Below are 25,686 nucleotides of genomic sequence, written 5' to 3' on the forward strand. Positions count from 1 at the left end.
ACTTCATCCATCCGTTACGGCAAGGACCATTCAGCCATCCAAAACAGTAGAGGATCAAAAAAAAATTATTGCAAAAAAACAAAAACAAAAAATGAAAACACGATCCAAGATTCAAGATTGGTTGTGAAAGAAAATGGTTGGGTTGGATTTGTTTACGAGAAGAAAACAAAGAAACATAAAATAAGTGGTGATGTGAAGAAATTGAAATGATAAGAGAGAGTGAAAATGGGGCAAATTGGAGGGGCATCAAACGCCCACGCACCGCAACAAAAGGTCATTTGCTAACTCATTCTCGGGCATTTTGCCCCCTTTTTTTGCACAATTTAGGGCCAAACAATAAATAAATAAATAAAGATGAAAAGTTTTTTTTTTTTTTTTCTTTTCTTGAAACTTACGTGAGAAGACACTTTCCTTTCCGTTTGATGCGTTTCTCCGTTGGGACGTTTCTCTCTCTCTTACTTTTTTTTTCTTTTTAATATTATATTTTAACTTTTGTTTATTCTAATTATTATAAAATATTGGTTTTATAAATCGACTCTTATTACATTTTGAGAAATTCAGTGATGGGGTGTCATTTTGAATTTATGATCAAAATATATTAGATAATTTTTTTTAAGGAATGAACTAAAGTGATTACTCTTTAAAAATATAGAGACAAAATGAAATTTTTTTTAGAGTACTGGACTAAAACAAAATTAAGATAAACAAAAATCAAAAGTATAGACACTAAAATATGGTATTTAAAGGTCTAGTGGATGTTGCGGGTTCGAGCCCCGTCGGTGAGAAAGTCTAAACTAGAGCCGACGACTCGTGAAAGAGATAAACCGCTAGGAGCATGCGAAGGAAAAGTCCCTCTCTTTTATCTTTTTTATTGAACCATAAACTTTTGGTGTGTATATATTTACATATATATGAAATAAAATGAATACACTATCTACCATGTAAAAGTAGTTGGTTTGATGGTTATATTAATATGTATAAATTTTTAAACTTAATTCAATCGCACGCGAAACCTTAACCTTAACAATAAATATATTTTATGTTCGATTCTGTTCAAGTTGATTTGGTTCAGATAATTATAATAGATGATAGATTTATCTATAGATGAAATATTTAGCTTGTCATTTATTATATTGTATGAGTTTCAAAGGCTGAATTATAATTAGTTTACAAAGATTTGAAGATTTATAACTTCTCAAAAAAAAAAAAAGATTTGAAGATTTATATACTAAAAATATTTGAAGAGCAAAAACTAACAGAATTGAGAAGAATTGAAACGTTATATATACACACACGAATATAATTTTATTAGTAGTAAAAAAGGTATTATTTTAATTAATATCGGGTTCATCTTCATACTGATTCTGTAAGCTCTATGTTGTTCAAAAAAAATTATATATATTTTTTCGACTAATTATATAATTTTTTTAATGAGTCAAACTTTAACTAACTTGTCAACGAAACTTAACTCATAATTTATTTATTTTTAACTCATTCAAACTGTAACTAACTTATGAGCCAACTTTAGCTCATAAAGTTTTAACTTTTTAAACTCTCTGACTAATTTAAAAAAAAACTAATTTATAAACCAAATTCAACTGGTTTAAATTAACAAATTTTATTAGTACTGGGTCAAATTTAAACAAACTTATCATTTCAATCATTAAAACATTTAGGTCAAGTTTTGTTCAACTGGTTTAGATACCTATATCTGATATAAAGATTGCGAGTTCGAATCTCGATCCTAAATATTGTACTGAAAAAATTTACAAGTCAAGATTCGATAATTTCCAACCCACATTAGTAACACTATTGTATTTAAAATCTACCACACACCTATATATTCCACCTTAAAAACCTATCTCCACTTTATTCCCATCACCAAATTTGATTCTACTAAGAGGCACTAAAAAATTTAAAAAAAAAAACAAAAACAAAACGTAGGATTGTAGTTCCAACTTATGATATTTTGGCATATATCTTAATCAATTCAACAATATTTATCTCCTAAAAGAATTATCAAAATATAAAAATAAAGAACTAAATAAAGAAAATATAGGTACATTTAAAAAAACGGTATATTAATAGTAATTCAAGAAAGAATTTGAAATATAACAAAAAGAATAAACATGAGTGAAATAGTAATTATTGCCTTTGCGCAAAAAAAATGTAATTCTTGCAATTTCTCAACTGAATCTATTCCGTAAGTCAACTATTACAGTAAGAATTAACCAGAAAAAGAAACTAATTACTATTATCCAATCATCAACAAAAGGTTTACATTACTTACTTTTATAAAATATATATTTCTACGAAATTCTCTTCAAAAAATGTAAATTGAATTATAAGCAAAAATCTTAAATTTAAAAAAAGAAAATTATAGGCAATGGATAATGCAGAATTTTTTTGTAAAACATAACAAAAAGGGTAATTATCTTAAAATTGTAATAAATTTGTTTTCCAATTAATTGACAGGCGAAATTGAGATTTTTGGAGTCATCCTCCTTTCAGTTATTTATTAGTTGGGCCATCTATGATCTATCCATCCTCCGCATAACAATCACAAATCCCAATTAAAAAAAGATCCCAATAAAATAAATAGATGAAGAATTTTAAAAAATAATAAATTAAATTCCATTAACATGAAAGTGTTATAAAAAAAGGGGGAAATTTTTTTAGAGGAACGAGGCGGTGGATGAAGAAGGATCGGCGTGCTTGAATTCTTTCGGCCGCCGATAGAATCCAAGGTCCGTTGCTCGATAATTCTTCGTCCCAGACCGAAGCTTATTTTTCCCCCTTTTTTTCCTGTGGAAAAATTCTCTCGATTTCGCAGACGATTTCCGATTTCATTCTCTTTTGTTGGTAACGGATTGTGCTTATTTGAATCCCTTTTTTGGGTTTTTCAATCTTCGCTCTCTGTTGCGAATTGCTCTGGATCAAATCTTATGTCTGTATGTTTTTAATTTCAGAGAGATTGGTAGAAGACGAAGAAGAAGAAGAGAAGTTGCGCGTATGGGGAAAATGTTCTGTAGACTTGCTTTGGTGTCGAAGAAGAAGAAGAGTGGAGCAGTGCCGGTTTATTTGAACGTCTATGATCTGACGCCGATCAATGGCTACGCGTATTGGTTCGGTCTCGGGGTCTACCATTCGGGCGTGCAAGGTGAGAAAATTTATGGCGATTTTTGTTTGCGTTTTCTGTTCCTGCAACGTGAAGCAGAGAAATCAATGGCGACGATGAGGACTAGGGTTCATTTTAAACGTTTTTTGCATATTGACCAACGGATTTTCGAATTGTAACTTTAATTTCATACCTTATATCTCCTTATTTCTTGATTCTCCATTTGATTTTCCCCCAGATCTGTCGTTTAGTTTTTGGCTTAAATTTCTGATGCCTAAGAAACTGGACGAACATATCTGGGTTTTAGGGCCATGTTATGAATTTTTTTTATCTGTCTTGATTCGGCGGAGATATTAATGGTAGTTTGGTTTTTAATTTTCTGCATGGTTGAAAAGTTAAAGACCAGAGAGATAAATGAATGATGTTTTGAAAAATTTGCAGTTCCTTCATATTTTTCAGCATCTCTAATTGTTTAGATTATTTCTATTGACTATAATCAATTCAATATGTGTTTGACCTTTTCAGAGTTTTTGATGACTTAAGCGGTCAATGTTTTTCAGAGTCCAAAAGAAATTTCCAACGAATCCAGCTTGTTTAGTTTATTGTGCCAACTATGAATTGTTAAAATATCTTATTTGGGTGCATCTTTTTGCAGTTCATGGAGTTGAATATGCGTTTGGAGCACATGATCATGCAACTTCAGGGATATTTGAGGTAGAACCAAGACAATGTCCTGGTTTTACATTTAGGAAATCAATTTGCATAGGACGAACGAATCTCGGTCCAAAAGAGGTTCGATCGTTTATGGAGAAACTAGCCGAAGAGTACTCTGGCAACACATATCATTTGATAACAAAAAATTGCAACCACTTTTGCAACGATGTGTGCGTAAGGTTGGCAGGAAAACCAATCCCTAGCTGGGTCAACCGTCTTGCCCGACTTGGTAAGATTGATGATTTTATTCACTGCATATGATATAACCGTTTTCTTTCCATAATTGGGTTCTGTTCTATGCTTAAATTTTGATTACCCAGCATGCTGCTACTTGTGATTGTTGTGTCATTCATACAAACTTTTCCATAAGTTTAAAAACAAACTGCCCATCGTAACCACTGAGCTTCTATGTCTTGATCTTATGGAAAAATTTGGCTTGGCTTCCCCTGGTATCAAATTTTTGAAAGACAAACATGGCGAATGGGGAACGCTTCGTTTGCTCCCTTTACTACCTCCTGCACATCACTGAGATTGAAACTTACAACAATTTGTGATGTTGGTTTTGATATGTTTTGTGTTTTCAGGTCTTTTCTGCAACTGTGTTCTTCCAGCGAGTTTGAACGAAGCTAAGGTTCGGCAAGTGAGACCAGGAGGTAGGATTAGCCAAGGTGTAAAGAAGCAATTGAGAAGCAACCCGCATAGCGAAGGTGTAAAGAAGCAATTGAGAAGCAACCCGCATAGCGAAGGTGTAAAGAAGCAATTGAGAAGCAACCCAGCTAGCGAAGGTGTAAAAAAGCAATTGAGAAGCAACTCAAGTAGGCATAATAACGAATCTCCTTCCAACTCTTCACCACCAACATTGTCATCCAATCCTCCAAGTTCATCAACCATCAAAGTAAGTAGACAAAAACGATGCCTCCCGCCATCTTCATCGCTGATTCATTCTTCATCAAATGCAGCCCTGACTATAAAGCTCTAACGGTAATTGGTAAATTGGTTTCTTTATAGGCATTAAGATTTTAATTAACAACAGAAGACAGGCAGAATAGGTTACTTTTCATGTTGCCCTCTATTTGTCTTCTGCTTCTACTAATCCCACAAAGAAAGAAAGAAAGAAAAGAGCGAAGAAATTGTGATGGAGCAGTTTTGTGTTGAAATGCAGTGTATTATGTGTGCAGCTGAATGGATCATGTTACCAACTATGATTTGATTATGATGAATATTATTGAAATCGTGTACAGAGTAGGAAAATAGATTAGAATGGAAAGTTGGAAGAAGAAGAAGGATATTATCAAAGCATGTCAACTCAGAGTGGAGATGGCATTAAATAAGTGGGTATGGTGGGGGTGGGTGGTGGAGGCTTCATCTTCTTCCATTCACTTTTTTATATACTATTCATGTTTCCCTTATGGACCCATCTCTTCTCTCAAAAAATCTTTATCTTTCAATGTCGGTGGTCAAAAATATACTGAAAAGGGGGCGGCCTTTGGCTTTGGTTTTGGTTTTTTACCCCAATTAAATGGGGCAGAAGATAACAGTCCACCCCGACCATGTTTGGCTCGTAGCTTTAATAAGTCGAGATTCATTTATTTATTTATTTATTTATTTACTTATTTATTTGAGTGTAACACTCCGACTGTGGGGTTGAGCATTCTAATTTCTTATCTTTTGGTTTATGATATATGTTTTAATTAATTGGGTTATGTTCAGGTTGTCAATAATGGGAGTGACAGGGGTTTTGGACCTTGTGGTATCACCTACTATGAGTATTTAGGTTCAAATCCTGTGTTGACTAAATGTATAGGTTGACAATAAATTGGGATTTATAAAGCCAAGGGATCGAAATGTTTGAAGGTGTGTAATTCATATTTGAGTTGAGCAAAAGAAATTGTTCTACAATGCTGAAACTTGAATTTGTGTTGCTGGTATTGAGTGCATAAGATGGGGATGAGATCGAAATCACAACCGGAGTGCCTAAGGTTACGATGGTAAAGTCTTTTATGTTATATAAAAATGAGTTTAAATAGCTCATGGAATCATACGATTCAAATATAAACATAAGTTCGATGTTTTAGTCATAATTCAATTATATATGTAAGGGAAAAGTAGAGGTAGAAGATTTCTTTTTTCCCCTCAACTTCTTAATCTTTGGTTATTTAACGGTTAAATATATGTTTTAGTCCTTAATGTTTTGTAATTTTTTTCAATTTAGTCTCTATTATTGTCTAAAAATTTTCAATTTAGTCCGTTACGTTTTAACGTTTTTCAATCTAGTTCCTTATGTTTTAACAGTTTTCAATTTAGTCTCTCATCGTTGTTTGAATGTTAAAATTAGTTATTGACTGGTGAGATTAGCTAAACTTGCATGGTTGAATACAAGAATCAACCTTTAGATTTCTTCTAATTTATTGAAATTTTGGAGGAATAATTGCAAACGTCCCCGTGATATTTTTTTTTTTCTTTCTAATTTTGCACTAATTCACTGAGTATTATGCCATGTAGGTCTATCATCAATCAATTTTAATATTGATTAACGGTGAGAAATTAAATTGAAAAATGCTATAATTTAGGATTGCAATTGTGGCCATCGGAGTATAACCTAATATTAGGTAAGAATTGAAGTAGAAGAATAATGTTAGTTTCCACTCAACTTCTTAATGTTTTGATTATTCTAACCTAACTTATAGTTGCAATTTCGTGGCTTGGAATTCAAGTTAGGTAAGAGTAAGAACAATGGTTTATTATTATTATTATTATTATTAAAAAAGAATACAAGAATATTGTTATTTTTTGACTTATTTGATTATTCAAATCTAACCTAATGGCGAGTCGTATCATAATTGTGGCTGTCAAGGCATTATGTAGAATAATGCCTTTTTTTTTTGTTTTTTTTTTGGGTCAACTTTTCTATGAGAAGTTGCATTGAATGTTCTACTATTGGAATTTTGAAGTCTTTCTTTGAAGACCATAGTGGGGTCCATACGAGAAGTATTTCTAGCTCTTTTTGGTAGATACAGACAATTTTGGACTTTAAATATATTTAATTTAATTTTAAAAGTGTTTTCAATTATATTTTGATGCCTATAATATTGAGAAAATTCTTTTTTGTAAGATTGAGACTGAGAAAACATCAGTTTTCCTATTAATTTTTTACTTGTGGATGGTTGTTGTATGGTGGTTACTTTACAAATATTACTATTTATATAATGGTGAATTACGCGTGTATTCTACTTGAATGTGTTTCGGAATAGTGATGACTATATTGTTGTTTGAATGTGTTTATAAAAGCATACTGAATTATTTTGTTCTTACTTGTTCGTATGGACTCCACTATAGTCTCAAAGTGGTGGGAATTCGACAATGAATTTTAATTTTAACTTTTTTTTAGTTCAACAATGTAAGGACTGAATTTTACCGTTGGCATGGGAGGAGAATCCAGTGTTACACTTGTAAATAAGAATTTTTTTAGGTATGCAAATATGTCAAAATAGTTGCCCAAGAATCTATTGGTTTATTTAAAATAAAGTTGAAACTGATGTTCAAACCAACTTTTTTGAAAATTCAAACCGGTTGAAACTAACTCGTATGAAATGATTTATTTATTTATTATTATTATTATTTTTTTTTTTTTTTTGAAGAACAGGAGGGAGTAAAAAAGGAATATAGGTGGTACTCATATTCCTTAGTCTAGCATATGCTTTTAAAAAGTGGGGGTAAAAACTTTCAGACTTTTGACAAAATGAAATGAAAAGCAACAGAAGAAATACTTTAGACATTCACGGGAATGAATGAATGCATCACGAATTTCTTAAAGTTTAATAGATAAACTCCGAAAGTTCATAGACCAAACTTGTACTTTGATAATAAAAAAGAAACCAAACTATATGATTCACATCAAACCAAAATTAGATAAATTTATTGCAATATGTTTAAAAGTTAAAACCATCTCAAACAAATCACTAGTTTATTCCTCTTAATTTATTGCACATGAAAAATTTAATTCATAAATTTGGGAGGGAATTAAACCTCAAGACTTCTCTTTTTCCCCCCCTCTTTTTCTGGGGTTTCATCACTTTTCTGAGATCACGAGACTCCATTATCCAAAAACATCGTTAGAAACTTAGAACAGAACACCCAAAAAAAATTCCATTTTCCCATCTTCTTCTCTGTTCCCAACGGCACTTTAATGGCGTCAATCATCTCTTCCCATGTCCCCGTTCAAACAGAAAAATAAAATAAGAAATAATAATAATTCATCTGTTCTCTGGTCGGAAATCTGCAGATCACTACACCTCATTACTGTTTCAACCCAGTCTAAATCAAGATCAAGATTGAGAGTGAGAGAGAGAGTGATTTTTTATGATCATTTAACATATGGATAAAAATTTTTGGATACTGTTATGCAAAAATATGTTGAAATTTGTACCTACAATGTGAAGAAAATTGGGATTTATCAGAGAAATCTTTGTTTGGTTTTTTTCACCTTCTCCAAGCGTAAATCAGTAGAGAAAATCCCATGGGAGCCGCATTTGAATCGGTTTCCTCCGTATTTGCCCACTCCATGATTGAACTACTCGCTCCCGCCGACGATCCCGCCGACGAGATCGACGCCGACGACGACGACAAGCTACTCCTCATCCTCCTCCACTCCAATTCGTTCAACCCGAAGTTCCAATTCTGGTGCCGCGCCACAGAATCGCTCTGTTCTTCGTCCTCCTCCTCGAATCTGAACATGAACACCGCATTCGTTCTGTTCTCTTTTCCAGTTTCGAAAACCCAATTGTACACATCCCAGTAGATATGGACCGGAACTCCGGCCACTTCGATCCTCTCGTTCCCTCGGAACTTCCATTTCAGCCGCTTGATTTCCAGAATCCTCTCCCCGTCCACGCCGAACGAGAGCCTCGATTCGTCGCTGAACAGGCCGCAATCGATTTCGATTTCGCGGATTCGGCCCCCGAATCGCGCCCTAGTCGTGTAGATTTTGTGCGCGATCACGTGCTCCCGTTTGAGAACGAGCGATTGGGGGAGAAGCTCGGAGGGGTTCGTCGTCGCTCTGGTTCTCGCGTGGGCTTCTTTGATCATATCGCCGAGGAGGAGAACAATTTCGGCGTCGACGACGACGGCGATGAAGAATCCGGAATGGGGCTCCGGCGAGGAAGAGAAATTGGCGCGGCGGAGGTCCCAGAAGACGTGGACGGTGGGAGAAAGCTTCTCGGAGCCGTGATTCTTCCAGAGAATGAGGGGTCTGAGGAGGAGGCGGAAGGAAATTGAAGAAGATTCAGAAGAATGAGGCGAATCGAAGGGTTTAGGGTTTTGTTGGAAGTGGAGGAGGAGGGAGCGGGAGAGGAGGGACCGAGACCAGGAGAGGGAAAACATGGCGAAATCGGTGTGGTAAACGCAGGTGGTGAGATTGGGGAAGCCGGAAATTGGCGGCGGCGGATGATGGTGGCGTCGGCGGCGGCGGCCGGAGGATGGGCGGAAGCAGGAAGAGAAGGCGGCGGCCATTGATGGAGAGTGGGGAGAACTGAAATTGCAGAGATTTATTTGTAAATGGAAGGCAGCCGTGGAGAGGACGAGGAACACGCCTTATTACTTAGGATTTTTATTTTATTTTATTTTTTATAATCGTTGGAAATTTATTTAGACAAATATTTTTTTACTTCAAAAATTTTAAATTGGCTAGATAAATGTTACCTGATGAATTGAGCAGTGTTTTTTTAGAGTAAAAGTTAATGGAATTTTATGGGATAAATATACGTTTTAATCCCTTATGTTTTGATATTTTTTATTCGTACTCGGTATTTAAGATTTGTAATTTAGTCTAGTTTCGCATAACGTTGGTTTATATATTAAAAAATTGAACTATTAATTATAATTTAGTCTAAGTTCGAAGTTCAGCTATTAATTATTGTATTATGTAAAATTATGATTAGTCAATTTTAACGTTAACTAATAAAAATGATATAATTAAAAAAATATTAAAATGTAGTGGGTTAAATTGAAACTTGAAATAATAAGAACTAAATTAAAGAAACAATCCAATATTATATAATAAAATAGTCAATTTTATAATTGTAAAATAAAAGAAGTCGAGCAATAAAATTAAAGAGAAAATAAAAGGCATAGAGTGATAGGAATTGGAGTCTACTTTACAAACTCGATTCTATATTGGAGAAGGAAGATACTCGATTCTATATCAACTCCTTTTCTTCTTTCTTTATTTTTATATTATTTTATACATTGTGTTGGTTAAATAATAAATTTAATTAGTGTATTTTAAATATTATTTTATTTAAGATTTCAATATTATTTTTTTGATCCGATTAGATGGGTCCTTGCGTGTTTAAAAAGTATCCATCTTAATTTTGTTGTCACCAACTCTAAAATGAGATTTTAATTACTAAATTTATTATATTTTTTTAATACAACATGTAGAAATGAGAATTAGAACTCACGACTTTTTTGTCAAAATTTATTATATTTGTTGTAAAAATTTTGGACCCACTAAAAACTAGAAAGGAAGAAAATTCAAAGTCTAAGTAAAATATAAAGTCACGTGGCGGTGGCCATTAAATTTGTGTCACTAATAAATGCAAGCAATAGAATATGTAGTTGCACGTTTTGGTATCCAAAATTGACTTCGAACAAAAAAATTTCTCCATTTTTATTTTTTTTTTTATTTAACAATTTTCCCGACTAGTTCTACTTCTTGCATCGATGTTCTATAAATTAATCAAGATGTGAATTTATAGTGTCCGCTCGATAACGTTCTCATTTTCAATTTTATTAGAATATCTAATTGTGTATTTGAAAACTATATATGTTTCTGGTTTTGTACTTTTTGTAAGCATTCTTAAACTTTTATAGAAATTTTGGGAACAACGAATTTTTTGTTTCTTATTCCCGTTTCCAAATTGTTCCATAACATAATTAAAAATATACATTTTGTTAATATTTGCTTTTATTGTTTATTGTCTTTATATTTTGTTTCTTGTTTCCTCTTTTTTAATATATAGAAATATAAATTTCTTTAAAAAACCAATAAATAAATAAATAGAAACATGAATACGTTTGAAAAAAATATATAAACATATTTGGTAACAATTTATTGTTTATTGTTCTCTGGAATTTTAATTTTTTTATGTGAGAATCACTTCTTTTAAATTAAATATTCAAATTCGTATGTTATATTTTTCTTTCAATATTTATTATGCATTTTATACGTCATTAATCATAAAAAAATGTTTTGTAACAAACTAGAAAAAAAAAAGACTTGATTTTGTTGCCTTTTAAATTTATACACAATCCTAAAAAACATTTTCTTAAAAGTAGAAATGAAAAACAAAAATAATGGCAAAAGATTATGTTTCTAAAAATTAGAAAGGAGAAACAAGAAGAAAATAATAGAAACGTTGTCAAAACAAACCCAATGATGAACATAGAAAAATTTCAATTGAAACGAAAGAACCTCATATAATTAGTATGAACTTTAAATGTATGTATGATAATATTTGTTTAATTTGTGTTGATCTAACTATGTTTTAGCTGGATGACCCTCTAATTTAACAAATTCACAAGAGGTAGAAAGAAAGAGATGCTTTTATATCAATAATTTATTATAATATGATAATATATATGCTACTTTTTTCCTTAAAAAAGATTCCCACATGCATAAGATTAGAACCAATAGTTGATTATCTTATAAATTTTTTTGCTTTAATACTCCTATTAACTTAGTATTTATCAAATATATTCCAATGTAATCTTAAGGATACGATCTCGGTGGACTACTTATTCCACTGCTATTTGATTTTGAGATAGATGCCTATAAATGTTAAGACAGTATCAAAATTCAACGAACTCAAACGAACATTCGATCTAAAAAAAATTAATTGATCTTATTTTGTGAGTTTAAAAGAACTACCATCTCGAGGGATAGGTCAAGGATCCCACATCGATAGACCTTCTCTTTTTGCCAATTAATTTTGACATGAAATCTTATGAATATTAAGATGTAACAAAACATTATTATATCAATAAATGAAATGAAAATTATATTTTGTGACGAGAGAAAAGTTTCTATTTCACGTGCATAAACATTTTTGTAATATGTCACTTGAAGGTTATGAATTCGAATTCTCCACCTAATTCGTTATACTTAAAAAAATGTTTGAAATTTATAAAAAAAAAAAAAAAAAAAAATATATATATATATATATATATATATATATATATATATATATTCAAACTCACATGCAATATACTACAGTCGCATTTATACTATATTAAAAAAAATAAAAAATTTACATATAAAATTCAATTTTATAATATGTGTATTGTCTCTAAATATTTTCGATTCATGGGCATTTTGTAATTATACTCCATGTCAGGTCTACATTTGGAAAAAATAATAATAAATTCTATAACGTTAAAAAAAAAAAAGAAAAAAAAACAGAACGGGTGGATAGTCCACCACTTATGTCACATCAACACGGAAATTTAATGCTTTTATTTCAGACCATCGCATTCATACGTCATGTCGTTTACAATTCATTAAATGATGGTTACCATCGGTAATTGGGCCGATTATGTTATGTTATTGGATATTCGGCTATTGGGCCGGGCTCGGTATCCATCTAACCATTCCGGAGACCCAAATGAATAATTTAACATGAAAAAGAAATACTATAAATATAGCATAGTAAAATCAAATATTATAATAACATTAACATGTAATTACAAATGTAATAATGTAGAACAATATGTTATATGCTCGTATTAACCATTATTTTAATTTACTTCAACTGATATATAAGTAAATGTTATTTGCATAAATTAATTATTATTGTCAGGATAGAAAGATAATTGCAATCCATAAGAGAGTCATTTGAGACTTCAAGACTTTATTTTAGTAATTTGTAGTTCAAAGCGAACAAAATTAAACCAAATAAATTTAAAAGGTTACAAATTCTCTATGACTTGCGGTTTAATTTGAGTTTGTTTGAAGTGGGTAAACTACAATTTAAAGATTGCTTTTGAGATATAATCAAATCCTACAAGTCAAATTGAAACTTTTAGAACTATAGGAATCAAATAGGAACTAAACTCGAACAATGAAAACTAAATTGAAACTTTAAAAATCATGAAAACTAAATTGAAATTTTTAATAGGATGAAAACTAAACTGAAACTTTGTCTAAACTATAGAGATCAAATTTGTGATTTTTATAAGTTAAAAAGGTGTTGTGTTTGTTCATAAGGATTCAAACTATTAATGATTATAAACTCATGATTTATCCAACCATTGCTGAGAAATGTAAAAGTATAGCAATATAATGAGAATGAAATAATAATAATAATAAGCAACATTGGGCTATTCCACATCATCATTAAAATTCACGCAATTTGTTGCTTCCCAGCCCAGCACAAGAGCCAGACATAAAAGATCAAATTTAAGATAAAGTGATAATAAAAAAAATTAAAATAGAACAGGAAAAAGACAAAATAACAATCATGGGTTTGAATTTCATATGGTTGAATTTAAAAAAAAAAAAATTGAAGAGTTTTTCGCTTTACCAATCTTCCCAATCAATAATCCTCATTCCAAATCCTCCAATGCGGTTTAAATCTTATTTTTTTTATGTCAATTTGACATTATTATTCTTATATTGATCAATAAACTTATAAAATGTCTAGTTTGATAATTGACAATACATTGATGCTCTCCGTTAGTAACTTTTTTATTTTCTCAACAAAAATAAGATAAAGATGCAAATGAAAAGTAAAAAGTGAAAAGAGATTCTCTCTTAAAAAAACACGATTCAGAACTTTAATACTCTAATAAATATCTATTATTTAACAACATATATACATATATAAGAGTTCGAATTTTCATTGTTATAAGTTGAGTGGTAAAATATATTATTTTTTTTAGTTTAAATTAAAATAAAATAAACTTAAAACTTTTAAAGATTAAATAAACCAGGGAAATTGTATTTACATGGGATCTACGGCGAGTAGTTTGTTAATTATAAAGCCCAAGATTAAGATTATATTTGAATTGGTATGATCAGAAACAGAACTCCATGGATCCATAATAAAGAAGCTCCTCAATCATCTGCTCGATATGATCATCCTCCAATACCTTCAGTTCCCCACACTCACTTTCCCTTTTCACATTCCTCCCCGCCGCATACGGCGGCTGCTCCTCCATCACCACCACCGGCGCCGGCGCCGGCGCCGCCAGGTGCTCTCTTCTGAATCCCCTTGGGCCTTGGCTACCGATCTGCAGAGAAGCCACGTAGCACCGATGCAATTTCGCCGTTAAATTCGCCGACAGAAGCTTACAACACTGAACTCCGTTTGGATTGTACGCAAAATTCGTCCTCGCTTTTGGCCCACACATCAATCTCGCCGCCTCGTCGTACGCCCTCGCCGCGTCCTCCGCCGTCTCAAATGTCCCCAGCCAAATCCTCGTCTTCCTGCATAAACAGAGCACAGCCCACTTTTAGTTCAATGGCGGAAACAAAAAAACCATCATAAGACCTTCGAAATCGAGAAGAAATGGGAGACCCACAATAATGGATGCCGAATCTCAGACACCCAAGAGCCCCAATGCCGCTGCCGTACGCCACGGTAGCGCTTTTGCGGCCTGGCCATGGCTATGGCATAACTGGTTTTTTGACCCCCACAAGGTGTTTGTGAAAATGCCGCAGAGAAAAACAGAGCACAAATTCGTAGTTTCTCAGAAGGGAAGCAAATGGGTGTTTTATATTTACTCGTTGCTGACAAAGACGGCAATCGCGGAGCCATTTTTGTTGAGGCCTTTCTGGCAAGCAATTTGATATCTAGTGGGTCTCACGAGTGTGTTTAAATTAAATTAAGTCCTTTTTTTTGCCCTTATTTTTGTCCAATAGCCTACCAGTTGGCTGGGCGTATGGCTCTGCTGATTTCTGATACAACAAGTAAGTTGACGTTTGAAACTCATAAAAAAAATAAAAAAATAAAAAGAAAAAAAAGATCAGTTCACATGTCATAAACTTGTAATATAATATAAAATGTGAATATTTTTCGTCAATTTGGGTGTCAAAAGTGTTGGGAGAATGTTGAATTTAATCAGCGGATGATCCAAAAACTTATGTTAGGACACAAATACGTCTAACTATAATTAGAATAGATGCAAGATGAATATCAATGGACTAAATACCAATTTGTGTCCAATTAAATATAATATATAGTATATACACAAATTCAAGGGGCAGTGCTCGTTTTGTAGAGTATCTATCTTTGGTCAAAATATTTGTATACGTTGTTGACCTAAATGAAATTTTGAAAAAAATGGTTAATAGTTGGTTTGGGATATCTCCGAAATTCTGCCTAATCAAAATTTTCATGTTAGTAATAAAAAAGGTAATTGAGAATTTAAAAATATACTACATATACCTGCATAAAGTTATATTTCTATTAAAAAAAATAAAATTAAAATATGATCATTTAGAATATTTTCAAAATTATATGAACTAAATATTTAAATTTAGAGATCAAATAGTATGGTGATCAAAATCCAGTGACTAAATAGGTAATGTATCAAAAACACTTTTGTGCCACTATGTGTTTGTATGATTTATGTGAATATTACCTTTATTCATACAAATCATGAGAAGATCATCCTCTTGCGGCCAAGCTCTAATAATTAATAAATCCAACGATCCAAATCTTTGATCAAATCTTTATCCTAATCAATTGCTTCACATCAATCACATCTCAATTTTTTTCATTGGATTGTATAATGATTTAAGTCACGTCCATGTTTTAGTTGTTATTATTTTTTAATATCGGTAACTTCAAGCAATAGTGTGTTGAAGGGATCATTCTATGCAATTACGTCTCATGAAAAATAAAAATTATTTCGATTGAATTATAAGTTTGATACTTAAATTTTAAGAGTTAAGTCTAATTGTTAGATTTTGGTGTGTGGGGCAGACATCTCTGACACCTGGCAATTTGCACCTCCACCTGTCGGATTGTCTCCCCCTACAATAGGTCGTGGGCTGCAGCTTGCAATGTGCATTCCGTACAACTCCAATAGTAGCATGTCCGTACGACTCCACAACGTATGCTCCTAATTGTTCGTGGTTCCTGTGCCCAACTGTCTGACATATCGTCTGTGTTGGACATGTCGTCTGTTTGAATTTTTCCCTCAACAAATATAAAATTGAAAGTTTAGAAGCCTAAGAATACTTTTCGAAGTTTAGAGCTCGCATGGTGGTAGACTTTACTTTACTTTACTTTTTTAAATTTTAATAATAATTTTTTATTTTTTTAAATAAAGAATTTGGGATTGGAATGATTTTGAATAAATAATCAACAAACATTATTTATCATTCATAGATACAAAAAAAAGTAAAAAAGTTGTCATTAGAATACCACTTGATGTTAAAACAATATTTAATATTTAAAACTTTTGTCTTTCTAAATACACCAATAATTTAGATGGCAATTAAGAAATTCACTCTTTTTTCATAATGTCTAGTATATTGCCAAAAGCTTTCCTTTCAACTAGCATAATGTGGTGAATGGAAAATATAATACACGTTGTATTGTGGAAGGTGAAAGCGTCACATGTCACATGTCACATCGTCAGAATAGGAAGATGGAAGACTTCGAATCTACCATCTGAAGATGTCATCAGGTCGAATAAGAGGGATTTCGGGCGCACCAGCTATGTCTAGCCTACATTCTAGTCCAATGGATCGATGGGTCTCCATGCCGTGATCTCATCAATGCAAGCAAAGTAAGGAGGAGGCAATTAACACTGCCACCTATCAAAGAAATGGGTAAAACTCATTTGAAGGTAAGTGAATCTTAGTAGAAAAATACCTTTATTCTTTTTCTAGCCTCTGTTGATTTAAGTATTAGAGTATTCATCCTTTGACCTGGAGGTCCCTTAACGCTCCGAAGAGTATTCCGATAATCGTTTCGAAACAGGTTTGATAAATAATTTTGTATTATTAGTATCTAGTAGGTAGATAAGAAAAACCTACACGATTCTATCTATTGTAATGAATAATAATTGTTTACCAGTCAAAGAAAATGACATGACATGGCATAATTATTGATATAGATACGTATAAATAGACAGTTTTTCAAATGGGTCCCACATGAATCACGTGTCCTATCTCTTAGATTAATTTAATTTGTTATAGAAATGTGTGTGAATTAAATTTATATAATATATGATATGATGTAGAAAAATGTAGTTGCTTCGTACAGCGTCACATGCAAAACACTGAATTATAATTCATAGAATGGAACAGAAGGGTTAGAATTTATGGTGAATTTAAGCCCAAGTTGGTATTTTCCCTACCAAACACGACAAGAAATTTAAAATTAAAGCAAATTATTCCAAGAGAAAAATAAATTACATTTAACAACTTAGATTAAAATACTAGTTTACTTTAAAAATTTTCATTTTAATCTCTATATTTTTAGTTTTCGTTCATTTTAGTCCTATACTTTAAAAATATTTATTATTTTTTTTAGTACAACATATGGAATAGAGGATTCAAACTCACAACAACCTCTTGTTTTTTTAAAGTAATATTCGCTTTAGTATAAAGTAATATTTATCTTTTAATAAATATATTAATTGTAATATCGGGTTGAAATTGTGATTGAAAAAAAAAGATTAATAATAAAATTAAAAGAGTATTTTTTTTAAAGCAAAAAAAGACCAAAAATAACCCTTTAAAAGTATTGGAACCGAAGTAGTTTTGTAACCTACTTCCTACTTATTTCCTCCCAAAGTTCAAAACTCTCTCTTCTCGAGCAAGCCGGCTGTCTTTGACTTATTTAAAAAAGTACTTTTAAATCAATTTTTTGCTTCCCAAATTTTCATATTTCCTCCGATTAAAATTTTATTTTCATCTCTAGATATTTGTTTTTCTTATTAAAGTTTAATTAAGTCTCTCATATTTTAACTTTTTTTTTACTATATCATTTTTTTGGTAAATGTTAGAATTGGTTGAATTTATCCTCTAAATTTCGATTAACTAGTAAAGACATGTTTGAGAGTGATTTTATCATGACTAGAATCATTTGTACTCGTTCAAAAATCATTTCCATTTTAAAATAGAATGTTTGGCAATGATTTATAAGTGATTTTGAATTTTCCAAAATCATTTTAAATAATTTCTGGTCCATCACTCCTCCAAGTAATTTTTGGACAAAAACATTAATATATGATAAGAAATTTTGGTCATTTTGGTTAAATGATTGTGATCATCCTTAATATTGGGAAGCCAAAGCAAGATGTGAAAAGCACCATTCTATTTCTCATTTAATATGAAATTGTTATACAAGAATTTTACTTATAAAGCCCTTAATAATCAATGATTTTAATGTTAGATTCTAGGTTATTAAAAGTGTATTTATTTTCTTAATTATTAGGGTTTAAAAGTACCCGTATACATCAAAATATACCACTTTATATTGTTTCGAATGAAAACTTTTAAATGAATCATGAATACTTTTAGTTCCTATTTAAAATGATAAACTACCAGAATAAAAGTCAGTTTTTCGGTGACATACTGTTACCAAAATTAGCTGCAATATATATTTTTTTTCGAAAAATCAAAGCGATTATGGTTACATAAACACTTCAATCATGGTTTAGTTTCTTTACGTCATCTAGAAAATATTATAAAAGGTTATGTGAATGTAATTCTCTTTTTTTTTTTTTTTTGAATACAACATGATGTGGAGGGGATTCGAACTCACAACCACTTGGTTGGAGGTATATGCCAATTACCGCTGAGCTATGCTCACTTTGGCACGTGAATGTAATTCTATTGTGTCAATTCAAATGCAAATGCTTATCATGTCATTAATTTGTTATTGAATAAGATATTTTAATATAGATTTATTGAAGATGGCATAAGTAAATTTGAAAAAGAAAATAATGAATGGGCTGGTGCATTAACTAATGGCCCATGAGCTTGGTCCAATTTACTTTCAAGAGAGGTGTAGATGGGCCTATTCCAGGCCCATTTTAATCTCGATTCCCATTTTCAGCGGAGCGTATAAAATTTGTTCGCCGTCTCTCCTTCTTCCTCGAGTTAGGGTTTTCTTGGACCCGTCTGCTTCCGAGCTCGCCGTCGCCGCCGATCACCGGGACTCGAAAATGGTACGTATTGCTATTCGACTCTCTGAACTTCCATTTTCCCCTCAACGTAATGCCGTTCATCGTTCTCCGCGGCATGGATGATCGAAATTGTGCGAGCTTGTGATTTGATTTGCTCTTTCCATCCGCAGCCGTCTCACAAGACTTTCAGAATCAAGAAGAAGCTCGCGAAGAAGATGAGGCAGAACAGGCCGATCCCGCACTGGATCCGCCTGAGAACCGACAATACGATCAGGTCTTTAGCCTACTACTCCATTGTAATCTCTTTCTCTCTCGCTCCGATTTGAGTCTTAAATTCTGACGTTCTACTTTCGAATAATGTGTTTCAGATACAACGCGAAGCGCAGGCACTGGCGTCGCACCAAACTAGGGTTCTGAGGTGTTTTTTGTTTAATACTTCAATGTTTATTTACTTTGAATTTGTTGAGATTGAGAATTTCTTGAGAACCTAGTTTTGATATTTGCGCTACTGAAATTGAGTTCATCTGACATTTTTGTTAAATCATCTCTGCACCCAAAATTTTAAGTGCTTCGTGAAATCTAAATTCATACCTCTATGGCATTTGCGTCTATTTTTCAACGATTTAAATGATATCAGTAGATGTTCTTTAGAAAAATATAGTTGAAACTTTGGGTTATAAATTAAGAAATTTATAAAATTATTTAATCAGTATCTACTTTAACTGCTTAATTAAGTTATGATCCTTAACATCAATATGAATCTCTTTCATGCTTCATGCTTGGAACAAGAATTTGTAAAATTTGATTCATAAAATTGTGTGGTTCAACTATACAATATATGATCTAATCTAAGTTTCAAATTAACGATTCATAATAATACACAGCTACAGCCATAGCCATATAGGTTTTGTGAGAACATTCTTTGGGTATACCCATTTGTCCAGTACTTCAACTACAATTTGCAGTAGCCATCGATCTAGACTCTCGATCTTCTGTCGATTTCCGTAGGGGATGTCGTAGTCGTTGTCTTGTTCTAGACTTTCTATGCTTCTTTTCCTCAAGAAAGAGGGTAAAGGCAGAGAACTCTGGTGAACTTGGCGATGGTGAGGCGATAGATGATGAATGACGTTCTATGCCTTCTTTTCCTCAAGAAATAGGGTAAAGGCAGAGAACTTGGTGATGGCGAGGCGATAGATGATGAGGCGCCAGCGTAGAATATTTGCTCATTCTTCGTTTTGGTGATCCCTTCACTGTATTTATGAATCTTAACTTTGCCCCTCCTGTTCAGACTACGTCTGTGATGTGTCTTCTTAGAACAATCTCGAGCACGAGGTAGCGGTTTCAAGGCAATGTCCATGACAGCAGGATGAAGTAAACAATGGTAATTCGATATCGGAATTGGTATGATTGCAGAGGGGGCTTTATAAGATAGGAAGAACCAGGGACTGGAATTGGAACAGGAATCGGCTTTTGTTGTCAAGGAAGGAGTTGGAACTCACAACTCTATCTCTAAAGCAATTTTCAAATAACAACTTTATCTTTTGTTTTTTAAATTTGTATATATAGTTATGTCATGTATTTTTGGCGATTTTTTATTTTCAAATTTTCTTTATTATTAAAGAATTTTCAAAGTAACGATAAGTCTTGTTTTAAAAAAAAAATTAAAATACTTTTTTATGAAAGTTTTATTATCTTTCATAAGACATTTTTATAATTGGAAAAGTAAGTAAAATATCAGATAAGATAATTCAAATTTGAATCTGTTTTGAAAGGTCGATTATTGACCTACATCTATTACAATTGTATGTACCTATTTTATTATTGTGTTAAATAATTTTAAAATTTAAATAATAGTAATTATGAAAATTGATATGTATGTAAATAAGAAGCATGATGGTTTGGTTAGCTATAGTTGAGGCCTTGCTTGCACATTAATGAATAAAGATATATAATATGATACTATATAGTTTCTTAGCTACAAATTAAATTGATAAATTGTTGCTATGCCACTGCCCTTCTTCCCTAAATTATCAACAATTGATGACCTGAAAAAAGAACGAACGTGTGAGCGTGAGTGAGGCCAACGAGAGCGAAGGCCAGTCTATGAATTTCACTTTTTCACCCCTCACTTTATGTTAAAAACTGGTTTCTTAAGCAAAATTTTTCTATTTATTTATTTATTACTTAAAAAAATGCTGACGATTATCCCATAATCTGAAGAAGGTTGGCACAAGGCTTCTTAATTTATCGTATCTATCTAGCTAGTACAGTTCGTTCGAGCAAACATGGGCCATGAGCCCATTCTTGCCTTTGGCCCAATAGCTCGTATAGGACTTCTTGGGCTTCAGTGGCCCACAATTCATTTGGATGTACATTCCCACTACAGTTTTGTCAACAAATCCCTAATCTAAATTCTTTTTTTTTTAATTAAAATAACTTTTCTTGTTATATTCCAAAGAAAAAAAAACAGTACAAAGAAATTAGACTCTCGGATGAGACTAAACAGCCATTCCGATGTGCCCTTAACCTATCTTACTTAATTTAGACCGAAAACCTATTCATAACCTACGCCTTCTACTAGTATATTACCATGGAGAGACTAAGCTCTATTTCAAATATTGAACTCTCTTTCCCCTGCTGTTAAGTAAGGATTAGTCTTACTATATTAAAAAATTGTCCCAAGCCAGGTTCCTGGATCCACTACATGGCTAGAATTAGAGAAAGATTGAGAAAGAAACCTCAACCCACCTTGTTCAGATATCGAACTTCACGGCTAGTTTTTTCAATTCTATAATTTCCTATCCTTACTATCTATTTGAATTCTATAATTTCCTATCCTTACTATCTATTTGACGTCAAGAAAATTCAAGAAATAATTTAAAATTCGAGAAATGATTTTGAGTTCTATTTGGAATGATGTGATTTTAAATGAATTAAATTAAACTTTTTTGTTTGGATGTTCACCGAAATTAAAATAAGAATTTTACTAATTTAGAATTTTAGTTTAAATTTATTAATTAAAATATAACAAAGTTAAATAGATAATTTATTTGAAATTCTATAAAATCTTAAACCATCAGGTACCAAACACTAGAATTCATTTGAAATCGATCAGAATTTGTGGTACCAAAACAGAGCATAAAGAAATGTTTCAAAATTTACACACTATTTTAGATACAACATAAAGTATTTTTATTTCTGGTTATTGTTTTTAGTTTTCAATTCCTTAGATATTATTTTTATTATAAATATAGTCTAACATAAAAGTTTTAAATATTTAATTTAAAAGTTAAATTATATCTTTTTTTTTTCAAAATATTAAATAGAAAACGATAAAAAAAATGAAGAAAAAATATATTATCAAATGGACTTTTAACTGTCAAAAGAATGTGATAATTTCATAAAAGAAAATGGAGAAGTTGATATTTTATTATTAGATCCGGAACTCTTGAGAACATGATGAAAAATGGGTCAACTCTCTTCTTTTCAAACGAAATAAAATCATTTGAAGTTTGAAATTTTAATTGTTTCTTCATGTTTTATTTTATTTTAAATTTAAACTTCTTAAAATCTGACTATTTTATGCTGAAAAAGTTTTTAGAAAAAAATGGGACTAACATATACAAAAATTGCACCAAATATATCATGGTTTGAAGTTATTATTATTATTACTTTAACAAAAAATTTGTTTATTAAACTATAAAAGAGGTTATTACCCCTTAGCAAAATTTAATATTTGATGTTTTAATTTAGTTACTTACATTTTAAACATTTTTTAATTATATGATTTACAAATAAGTCCGGCGGTTTCATAAAAAACATTAGTTTTTTCCTTTTCTCTTTTTTTTTTTTAATTTTTTTTTCTTTTTGGAGTATAAAACAAGAGATGAAATGTATAAGAATGATGTGATTTTTCTTTAATTGAGTAATTAATTCAAATGATTTAAATATTAAAATATTAATTGCAAATATTCATTTCGTCATAAATGTTTTGGTGCGGTACCCGTGACCAACAGAGTTACATTACAGTGGTGGGATACAAAAGACTGTAGAGAATAACAATAAAATATGTTTTTATTGTTTTATTTATTAAAAGAATCTTAAATACAAAAAAAAAATCTCAAATACTTTTTCACCACTATTTATGAGAAATGTTTAGATTATGAAAACAACATATTTAATTTTTATGTTTCCGTATCAATTTGAAATTTATGCAAAATTATATTAACAATAAAATTCTAACAAATATATTTCATGTTATAGATTAATTTTATTATTGTTAACACTAAAACATGTAAAAACATAAATATTTATTAAATTATATAATATGTACAAAACTATATAAATTTGTAATCTATTTATACAAAATTCATAACATTTTTTGTTTAATTAAATATTTAGCATAGGTGTCACTAATTTACAAATATATTACTAAACACCGTCGCATAATTTTTTAAACTGAGATTCACCAAATCTACTACAAAACACATTTTTATTTTATTGAATCCCTTGCTTTCAATCACCGGTAAATCTCACCCTTTATAACGCAACTCAAATTATATGGGTTTGTTTGAGTTGATAGAGTGTTCTGAACACTCCAAACCGAGGCGGCCAAGTAAATTAGATTTGTCCACAAATTGAAGTCGAGAAGGACATCTCCAACCTCATCTACTCTAATATCTTATCTACTAATTTTATTCCACGTGTGATTTAAATCCACTACATGCCAAACATACGTACTATACTACTAATATAATTCATTAAAATCTCTCCGAAACAAGGGCTAATTAAACATAGTCGAGGGTTGATTAATATTTTGAAGTACAAAAAAAAGGTAATTATGGAATTTAAATAATTGAAACTTAATTTTAATGCATATTTTGTTTCCTTCCACAGAAAATCAACCCATTGACTCGCTCGCAAATCACTGGGGGTGCAAAAGTGGAAATATTTAACAATAAAAATTAAAAAAGAATTATTTATTTATTTATTATTTTGGGAAGGGAATTAAAATTACGTGGCTTCTTATTGGGCTTGCCCAATCGTGACGCCCGATCCCTAAAAGGGAACTACTGGCCTAACGATTTTTCAATACGACAGCCTGACATGTGTTTCCTCCCAACCCGACACGTGGCAGCCCACTATTGGTACACCTCTGTTATCCAGGACCCTGCGTCGGTTAGATCGGATGTAATGCGATCGAAAACTTTATAAACTTTCATCAATTTTTGACCTAAATTGATCACTCCGTTTGATCGGTTTTAGTTATATTTATTCTTTCGTTAGTTTTGTCAATTTATTGCCTTTATGAGAAATTTCGTTTATCGATCTTGTTTTTTTTTTACAAATAATTTTAAATGATTGTGATTGATCTTATTGTTGCAAGATTTGAACTCGAATCTAATGTAGAATGCACTTATAAACACCGACACGTACAATAGATCTTCACACATATTTGCACACCAATGTAGTATTAAACTCAAATGATTAAGTCGAACGATGAAAAAGAGTAGGGTTGTAAAAACGTAGCTCACGTTTCAGGTCTCTCATTTTATTTATAGAGGGAGTCTTTTAAGTTGACTTGAATGCATCGGTCCGACATCAGTTTTGCCCACCAATGAAAGGAGATCGGTCTCAATATGAGTGCAAAATCATGGTAGAATAAGTGATTTTGAAAATAGTGATTTAAGTATAATTGATTGTTTTGTCCAAGTGAACATAGCTTAACATATATCTCCAATCAAGAGGTTGTGAGTTCGAGCTCTCACCCTTACATATTGTACTAAAAAAAAGTATAATTGATTTTCCAAAATGAAATAGTACCTTAAAAATCAATCTAAAGTGATTTTAGATCGCAAAAGTCACTCTCCTTATACTATCATGCCTGAACATACCATTAAACTTTTGTAAAATGAATTTTTTAATCTGTCAAACATGATAAATGGAGACAAAATTATTTTGACAATGACAAAAATAATTTTAGTTATGCCAAAATCACTCCAAACCATACCGTCGAAAAATGACTGACCAATCCAGTCTATATAAATTTTAATGATTTTATTGGTTTAATGTGATTCAGACTTCTAAAAAATGACAATTACATAAATGATAAAATAAAAATATGTATTTGTAAACGTAACAACAGGCTTATATAACGCGGAGGAAGGAAAAGAAATCAAATTTGTAACATTTTAAAAAGGATTAAAACACATATAATATGTTTGATGTCAAATGTAATTTCCTCTACATAATTTGATTAAAAAAAACTGACCCGCTTACCAACATCTCCGTAGGTCTTGGGGGCAGGGCGCTGCCCACACTCATAAATAAATAAAACTTAGATATTTTTTTATATCTGTCTTAACTATTTCCAAAAATTTCACAACTTTAAAAAATTTTAAATAATATTTTAAAGCTTGGTAAGTATTATTTTGAATCTCAAACATCTTGACAACCATTCATATTTATTACTTATTATTTTTTTTAAAGTTTTAAAAATTATTAGGAAAAAAAGAAAACTAGTTTTTTTTATAGCTCATTATTGCTTCTATTTTTTTTTTAAATTTAAACATTTTGCAACTAACTATATTTTTATTTCTCATTTTCTTAGAATCTTAATAAAATTGTATACAAATTTTGAAAACAACAAGAAATAAATTTCTTCTTTCTTGTTTTCATTTTCCAACAAAAACAAGAAACAAAAATGTCAC

At 31.3% G+C, this 25,686-nt stretch overlaps 4 protein-coding genes across 6 annotated transcripts; 2 read left to right on the forward strand and 2 right to left on the reverse strand.

The window, feature by feature from the left end:
- Nucleotides 1-2,597: 2,597 nt before the first annotated feature.
- On the forward strand, nt 2,598-5,063 carry LOC111011821 (deSI-like protein At4g17486). 3 transcript variants are annotated; one of them, XM_022285750.2, is made up of 5 exons: nt 2,614-2,862; nt 2,970-3,160; nt 3,774-4,061; nt 4,417-4,500; nt 4,540-5,063. In XM_022285750.2, the coding sequence occupies exons 2-5, from the start codon at nt 3,013-3,015 to the stop codon at nt 4,809-4,811; spliced, it is 792 nt and encodes a 263-aa protein (XP_022141442.2). In that variant the 5' UTR covers nt 2,614-2,862; nt 2,970-3,012; the 3' UTR covers nt 4,812-5,063. The 3 variants fall into 3 exon arrangements, with proteins under 3 accessions (XP_022141423.2, XP_022141442.2, XP_022141433.1); XM_022285731.2 differs by having other exon boundaries at nt 2,598-2,747; nt 4,417-5,063; XM_022285741.2 differs by having other exon boundaries at nt 2,620-2,862; nt 4,417-5,063.
- A 2,716-nt stretch (nt 5,064-7,779) lies between these two features.
- Nucleotides 7,780-9,464, reverse strand: LOC111019927 (uncharacterized). Its single transcript, XM_022296480.2, has one exon. It carries the CDS (start codon nt 9,338-9,340, stop codon nt 8,312-8,314), a length of 1,029 nt encoding a protein of 342 aa, XP_022152172.1. The 5' UTR covers nt 9,341-9,464; the 3' UTR covers nt 7,780-8,311.
- A 4,323-nt stretch (nt 9,465-13,787) lies between these two features.
- Nucleotides 13,788-14,780, reverse strand: LOC111010874 (ethylene-responsive transcription factor ERF003-like). The gene is made up of 2 exons (XM_022284456.2): nt 14,411-14,780; nt 13,788-14,315 (listed from the first exon to the last, which is right to left on the reverse strand). Exons 1-2 carry the CDS (start codon nt 14,644-14,646, stop codon nt 13,904-13,906), a joined length of 648 nt encoding a protein of 215 aa, XP_022140148.1. The 5' UTR covers nt 14,647-14,780; the 3' UTR covers nt 13,788-13,903.
- Nucleotides 14,781-18,802: 4,022 nt separating this feature from the next.
- On the forward strand, nt 18,803-19,517 carry LOC111018088 (uncharacterized). The gene is made up of 3 exons (XM_022294075.2): nt 18,803-19,018; nt 19,147-19,250; nt 19,345-19,517. Exons 1-3 carry the CDS (start codon nt 18,818-18,820, stop codon nt 19,391-19,393), a joined length of 354 nt encoding a protein of 117 aa, XP_022149767.2. The 5' UTR covers nt 18,803-18,817; the 3' UTR covers nt 19,394-19,517.
- The last annotated feature ends 6,169 nt before the right edge of the window (nt 19,518-25,686 follow it).

This window comes from Momordica charantia, assembly GCF_013281855.1.
Source record: "Momordica charantia cultivar OHB3-1 chromosome 11 unlocalized genomic scaffold, Mcharantia_2.0 BLBB01000011.1, whole genome shotgun sequence".
Taxonomy (NCBI): Eukaryota; Viridiplantae; Streptophyta; class Magnoliopsida; order Cucurbitales; family Cucurbitaceae; genus Momordica; species Momordica charantia.